The 7,361-nt window shown below is 36.9% G+C and overlaps 1 protein-coding gene across 1 annotated transcript; it reads right to left on the reverse strand.

Moving 5' to 3' along the window:
* Nucleotides 1–473: 473 nt before the first annotated feature.
* Nucleotides 474–966, reverse strand: LOC118488792 (secreted RxLR effector protein 161-like). Its single transcript, XM_035986145.1, has 2 exons — nt 898–966; nt 474–803 (listed from the first exon to the last, which is right to left on the reverse strand). The coding sequence occupies exons 1-2, from the start codon at nt 964–966 to the stop codon at nt 474–476; spliced, it is 399 nt and encodes a 132-aa protein (XP_035842038.1).
* Between the last annotated feature and the right edge of the window lie 6,395 nt (nt 967–7,361).

Consider the following 7,361-nt stretch of genomic DNA (forward strand, 5'->3'; position numbering starts at 1 on the left):
TGAGTCTGGAAGTCAACTCCTTGAGTCCAAAGTCAGAATAGTCTTAATTCAGAGTCGTTCCCACGAGTCTGACCGACCACGGATAATTTAGAATACAAGATTCATGGATTAAACGTACAAAAATCGAACACAGTTGTAAGATTCAAACTTTGCATTTAGCCAGTAAATCAAAGGTGAATTCAAAAGGTATAACTGTTTGAATGTTCGTACATCCAAATACTAAATCAAAGCAAATGGTTATCCAATCTAAGACCGATAGCATTCCCATGCTTGTCCTAAGACATCGGTTTAGTGAACGGGTCTGCTGAGTTTTGATCTGTGTCTATTTTGCTTATTAAGATGTCACCTCGTTCCAGTATTTCCCGTATATTGTGGAACTTTCTTAGAATGTGCTTAACCCTGTGATCTGGGCTCCTTGGTTTGAGCAATGATTCCTGTGTTATCACAGAACACCTAGATTGGTTTCTGAACACTTAAACCACATCGGGGTCGTTGATGAACCACTTCATCCAAGCAGATTCTTCCGCAACATCTGATGCAACTATACATTCGGATTCGGTGGCTGAATCTGCCACCACACTCTGTTTGGAGCTTTTCCAATAGACAGCTCCTCCATTGAGAGTGAATACGAATCCTAATTGTGAGCGAAAATCATCTCGGTCACTTTGGAAGTCAGCATCAGTGTAACACCTTACAGTGAGCTCCTCTTCCACTCCTTCAAACCCCAAGAACATATCTTTGGTTCTTCTCAAGTACCTCAGAATGTTCTTTACTGCAGTCCAATGGGCAATGCCAGGACTGTGCTAAAAACGACTGGTCATGCTTAAAGCATACAAGACGTTAAGTCTAGTACATAGCATACATGATTGAAACAATCGCTGAAGCATGTGGAATTACTTTCATTTGCTTAATTTCAATGTCCGTTGAAGGAGATTGAGATTTGTTCAACACGGTTCCTTTAGTCATAGGAACATCTCTTTCTTGGAGTTTTCATCTTGAAGCGTGTCATCATTTTGTCTATGTACGTTCTTTGACTTAGCCCTAGAAGCCGCTTAGATCTATCACTATACATTTTCATTCCCAGAATGCAAGTAGCTTCTTAAAGATCTTTCATTGCGTAACAAGATCCTAAATAGTGTTTAACTTCGTTAAGCATAGGGATGTTATTTCCAATGACTAGTATATCATCCACATACAGGATGAGGAATGATATGGTGCTCCCACTAACCTTTCTGTAAACACAAGCCTCATCTTCATTCTTGACAAAACCAAACTCTTTGATCTTCAAGTCAAAATGAAGATTCCAGCTACAAGATGCTTGCTTGAGTCCATAAATGGACTTATTGGGTTTGCACACCTTAGTTGGATATTTAGGATCGACGAAACCTTTAGGCCGAACCATATAGACATCTTCAGAGAGATGTCTATTAAGAAAGGTGGTTTTGACATCCATTTGCCATGTTTCGTAATCACAGTACGCAATTATGGCAAGCAATATCCTGATTGATTTAATCATAACAACGGGCGAGAAAGTCTCATCATAGTCAATACTTTGAGTTTGAGTGAAACCCTTCGCAACTAGCCATGCTTTATAGGTGTGTATATTTCCATGCATATCAGTTTTTCTCTTGAAAATCCATTTCCTCCCTACTGCCCGAGATTTGGGGGTAGCTCAACCAAGTCTCATACTTGATTGTCATGCATAGATTGCATCTCGACGTTCATGGCTTCTTGCCATTTCTCAGATTCTGAATCTAAGATTGCAGATTCGTAGTTAGCAGGTTCGTCAATAGACTCAGCTACTAATAAGACTTAGGGACCTTTCAGATGCCATAGACATCTATTAGATTCTTGCGAGTTCTACTAGATCTGCAAACGCTTGTGTTTTATGTCTGATTCATTGGCAACAACTACTTGTTGATCAGACAGTCCAACTACATTAGCGGTTGTTTGTGGTTCTTGAATTTCTTTTAGATTAACCACATTATTTCCAGTTTCTCGATTAAGAAGTTCTTCATCGAGAAAGTGTCCTTTCCGTTTGATGGAAATCACATTTGCATCAGGATGGTAGAAATAATATCCGCTTCTTTTATAGTATCCGAGGAAAAACAACCTTTTCGCCTTGAGGATTGAGCTTATCATCAGAATCACTTGTGATGTATGCTTCATATCCCCATACTATAAGGTATTCCAAATCGGGTTTACGCCCATGCCATATCTCATATGGCGGTTTTGTTTACCTTTTAGTCGGAGCCAAATTGACAATGCGGGTAGCGATCATAAAAGCATGATCCAAAAGGAGTGAGGCAAGTTAGTTCTACATATCATCGATCGAACCATATCAAGTAGAGTTCGATTTCACCTTTCACTCATGCCATTAAGTTGGGGTGTGTTAGGTGGAGAGGTTTGTGAAACTATTCCACACTCATTCAGATGATTTCGAAATTCAATGCTGAGGTATTCACCACCTCGATCTGATCGAAGTACTTTTATCTTTCTATCAAGCTGGTTTTAGTCATGGTTTCTAGACATGGTTCTGAAAGGGCCATGTACATCATATGAATGAGTTCTAGAAAACCATTGATCCGTTCACCAACATCGGTGAAGGGGTGCTTTGAGAGTTTTCCAGCTAAGCAAGATTCGCAATCATCAAAGGAGTCCTGTCTAGTGGATTCAAGAATCCCCTTGGGCTGGAGCCATTTTATGCATGCCTTACTTATGTGGCCAACTCAGCAACGCCTTAAATGCGTTTCATTCATACCGGCTTTGTTACGCTTAGAAAGATGATATATGTTATTACTTGTTTGAACATTAATATCATAAATACCATTTCGAGGTTTAGCCTCAAAATAAAAGACATCATTCAAGTAGGCTAAAATAGAAAAACCATTTAAAAACGTACTTGAATTGAATCCTCGTTCAAACAATGAAGAAACTGAAATAATGTTTCTGGTCAAACCAGATGCATATAAACAGTTATTTAAAGTAACTACAAGGCTAGGGGAACATGAAAAAAAAAACAAAAATGTTCCAGTTGCAAGAACTGGAACTCTCTTTCTATTACCAACTATGAGTTTCCAGGTGGCCTTGTTTCAGTTTCTTTCACTTTTCAGGCTCTTGCAACACATTAAAGATGTGGTAACCACATCCGGTATCAAATACTGTTGGCGCATACATCTGTCGACTTCGTCTTGTATCGAGTCTAGTATTATAAGTGTTAAATCAGGTCTCGTAGTTCGAGGATATTAGGGTTTGGATGTGATGTTTGTGCTAATTCCGCTTGAAAGTAGCATATGCAGTTTCAAGCGAAATCAACATAGTTAATTCCGCTTGAAATGCACCTTGACACTTTCAAGCGAAATCTCAAGTCTATATATAGGTCCTCAAGCGAAATCAGTTGTAAGAGTTTATGATTTGGATACCGAGGTACTGCCGGTTTGTCCTGTGATTGTATTTGCTGTTATATCAATCAGACAGTAGTTTAAAGTGATATTCAAGCTGTTTCGAAGTCTATTTCTCTGTTTCCGCCTATGAAAAAGACTAAAACTCCTCTGATCGACTCATTCGGGTCACGACACGATCCTACAAGTGGTATTAGAGCTCAGGAGGAGCAGTTCTGCAGATTTCAGCTTGATATCATTGTGTTTTCTTACTTCTACACCTTCTTTTATCAATTGAACAAGTTTTAACGGATAAAATAGCCTGAATTTTTCACAACATAAGCGAAATTGTGTTTTAACAAAGCCTTGAGAGAATTAGACCAAAATTCTGCTTAAAAGTGACAAAAATGGACCAAAGTCCTGATTTCACTTGAACGAGTTCTTTAATTCCGCTTGAAAAGCTAAGGCCATTTCAAGCGAAATACCTTATTCCGCTTGAAAAACTTTATTCCGCTTGAAAGTTTGAAACGAAATCAGTGATTTCGCTTCAAACGCAATTCCGCTTGAAATTCAAACGAAATCAAGTGATTCCGTTTGAACTTCTTATTCCGCTTGAAACCTTAATTTCGCTTGAAGTTGTTATTTCAGGTTATTTTCGCTTGGAGAGTGATTTCGCTTGAAGGATGATCTCGCTTGAAATATCTTATTCCGCTTGAAAAGTGTTGTTTTTGAAAAACGTGTTACCGAATCATGAGTGAAGAATTTTATAACGCATTCGCCACATCCCCGACTACTCCGGCTTCCATTGCTCAAAACATGAATTTGGAAAATGAAATTGGAACAATGCAAAAAACCCCCGAAGCTAATGAGCATTGAGGAGTATTACGGATGGAAAGATTGGTTTGAAAACTGGGTTCAAGCTAACCATCTGATATCTTGGGAGTGTATTTTGAAGAAGTATGTTCTACCACGTACAGATCTGCAAGTTGAAAAAGAAATCTCGGAATTCAATGACAAAGAACGTGACATGTACAAAGCTGAAAAGATGATGATTAGTCTACTTCAGCAAGCCATTAAAGAAGACATCTTTGTATTGCTTCAACATGACAAAACTTCAAAATCAATTTGGGATGCTCTTAAAATCAAATTTGAGGGAAGTGAAAAGATGATTAAAAGTAAAAAGGCATTGCTCAAGAAAGAATTTGATCTATTCACCAGTTTGCCCGGGGAAGATACAAAGAAATTAATTGAAAGATATTGCCACTTAGTGCGATCTATGTCCATGTTAAGTATAACCAAAGATCGAGAGGAATGGGTCGACAAGTTAGCTGACCCTTTACCTCAAAAGGAGTGGGGTACTTACTTGATGATCTTAAAGAACACTGGAGTATATGATGGTTTGAAGATTTCTCAGTTTATTGAGAAGATTGAGGGTCAAGATCTTGAACAACAAAAGATTGCAATGATGAATAATCTGAGTGGTCAACAAGACGTGAAAATGTATTGCAAAGGCAGTGTTCAAGAGGTTGAAAGAAGTCCGAGAATACAAACTGCGTTTAGTGCTGGAAACTCATCTGAAAATGTTGAACAAAGTCCTAATAGTAGCAGTGGTTTTTCTTCATACCCAAGTTTCAATCCAAAGAGTTCATCATCAAGTTTTCATTCTCAAAGTACAAAAAGTGGTGGTTGTGTGATACAGTGCAATATTGCATTGAATCTTCCAGAGGGTCAAAGTTTCTCTGAAGAAATTGCAAAAGATCATATGTCATTACTTGCAAATGTGCTACAATCCTATGAAGGTTTGGTTGCAGGGAAGATCAGAAATCCTATGCTGACGAAAGAGGATTACGATAAGATAGATGCTGAAGAAATGGAACTAATGGACATCAAATGGTGTCTAGCTAGTGTCTTGAGGAGAGCCGAAAAGTTCAAGATGATTACTGGAAGAAATGATTTTCTTGATGCACATGTTTCTACTTTAGGTTTTGATAAATCTAAAGTTACTTGTTTTCGATGCAGGGAGAAAGGTCATTTCAAGAGGGAATGCAAGAATAGAGAAGCAAGTGAAGCAAAGAATCCGTTTGGAAAAGATGATTACTACCGGAAAGCCATATATCAACAAGTTGGTCAACAAAAACAACAAGAACCACAAGTGGGTCATGGTAGAAAAGTAATAGAAGATTCTTCAAAGAGAGCATGTTTAGTCAATCAAGAAAATTTCAGCTGGGAGAAATACATTTCAACTGACAACAAAGCTTGCCTAATCAATCAAGAAGATGAAAAGTTACCTGAAGGATTTAGCTGGGATATGTTTGTGGATGAGAAAGGAGAGTTTACAGCTTTCATTGCTAAAATCGTAAAAGAACCAGATTTGTTTACAGAATGGATGAAAGTGATTGGTGTTAATGTGAAGGATCAAGAAGAAAAATCTGTTTTATCAGATGAAAGCTCACAAAGTTCAGAAAGAGAAACTGTTTTTGATCAAACACCATCTGATTCTAGCTCTTCAGATGAGGAAGAAAGACATTAATGTTGCAAAAACTCATCTATCTCCTGAAAGTTTTCAATTTTATTTTGCAGATCGCTTGGAGAAATTGAAGGAAAGACGAGCTGCAAAAGAACAAAAGAAAATGAAGTCTGAAAGTGTTGCTCAAAAAGATGAGACTGTTCAAAATGAAGAAGTTAAAATTGTTGCTGAGGAGATTGTTGAAACTAAGAAAGTGACTGAAGCTGAGAAGATCAGTGAAGTAGAAAAGATTGCGGAAGTCATCAAGCCTTGCTCAAAGTTTCTAGAACCTTGCAAGAAATGTTGACGTGTGCGCGACTACACATATTTTTACAATGAAATTACACACGATTTGGTTTTAAATTTATAAAAGTGATTATTACTTTTACATTAAAACACACACGAAAGAGGCAAGTGTACCCCGTCATATATGTAGTAAAGTATCGGTAAGAACCAAGTATCGATCCAAGGAAATAGGCGGAGAAATAATACTAGACCTTTGTCACTAAATTACCGGTAAAAACATAAGTTGTTTGGTTTTAATTAAACTAAAGTAAGCCTAAATAAATACTTATAAAACATAATAAATTTCAAATACTAAAATAGATAAATAGCCTTGCTTAATACACAACCAAAGCATGTCAACTAAGTCGGTTTTGGCACTAGAAGCATTCGGTCAATTTTCCAATTTAAGACAATCAGTATCCCTTTCGGGAATCCTAACATGACAATCATTCGGAAAGTTAAAACGATAAACACACTTTAACCACCTAAAATTGTTCTTTAACGTGCAATTGATTAATGTCTATGAAAATCTCCTAAAAATAAGTTAGTCATCCGTTAGGAGTTTTCTAACCGCACTTAATCAAGGAAAGCGACACCGATAAACACAATGCAACCACCGAGACAAGCATAAACTAGATTAAATCACAACCGAATTCATTTTACAAACCTTGCACATAAATTCACCAAGATAGCAATTTTGGCCGAAACTACTAAGCTAACAAATCATGGCAAGAATTCATAACAACACCATCTAACCCGTTAGGGTCCTTCCGTGAGGGCAAGCTTTCTTGATTAACAATAATTACATTTTATTAAACCACTAACCATTTCTAGTGTCATGGTGCCCACATTTTAACCAAGTTAAACTAGTTAACCAAATTAAAAGTTTACTAATACATGATTAATTAAGCTTCATTTTTCAACTATCTTAACTAACCAAGTACCAATCATCCAACACAATTACTTATAATCAAGAAATCAATATCAATAACAAGGTTGCAAACTAATCATCAAAGATAATCATAGAAAATACTTCAAAGTGTCATTACAAACAAATATTAACATACTAATGGCTATAATCAAGCAAGGGATTGTTGTGTTTTTGCCCAAAGGCTACAATAATACATAAATAATCAATCTAAATGCTTGAAACTTGACAAAAATATGGAAATATTTAAGAAACCAAACCA

Source organism: Helianthus annuus, chromosome 17, assembly GCF_002127325.2.
Source record: "Helianthus annuus cultivar XRQ/B chromosome 17, HanXRQr2.0-SUNRISE, whole genome shotgun sequence".
Taxonomy (NCBI): Eukaryota; Viridiplantae; Streptophyta; class Magnoliopsida; order Asterales; family Asteraceae; genus Helianthus; species Helianthus annuus.

What these genes read in the sequence shown, in the direction of transcription:
- LOC118488792 (XM_035986145.1), bottom strand. Translation starts at nt 966, where the DNA reads ATGACTAAAGGAACCGTGTTGAACAAATCTCAATCTCCTTCAACGGAC. An exon ending in TTGAAATTAAGCAAATGAAA is followed by an intron (nt 804 to 897) that starts GTAATTCCACAT and finishes AGTCGTTTTTAG; the next exon opens with CACAGTCCTGGCATTGCCCA.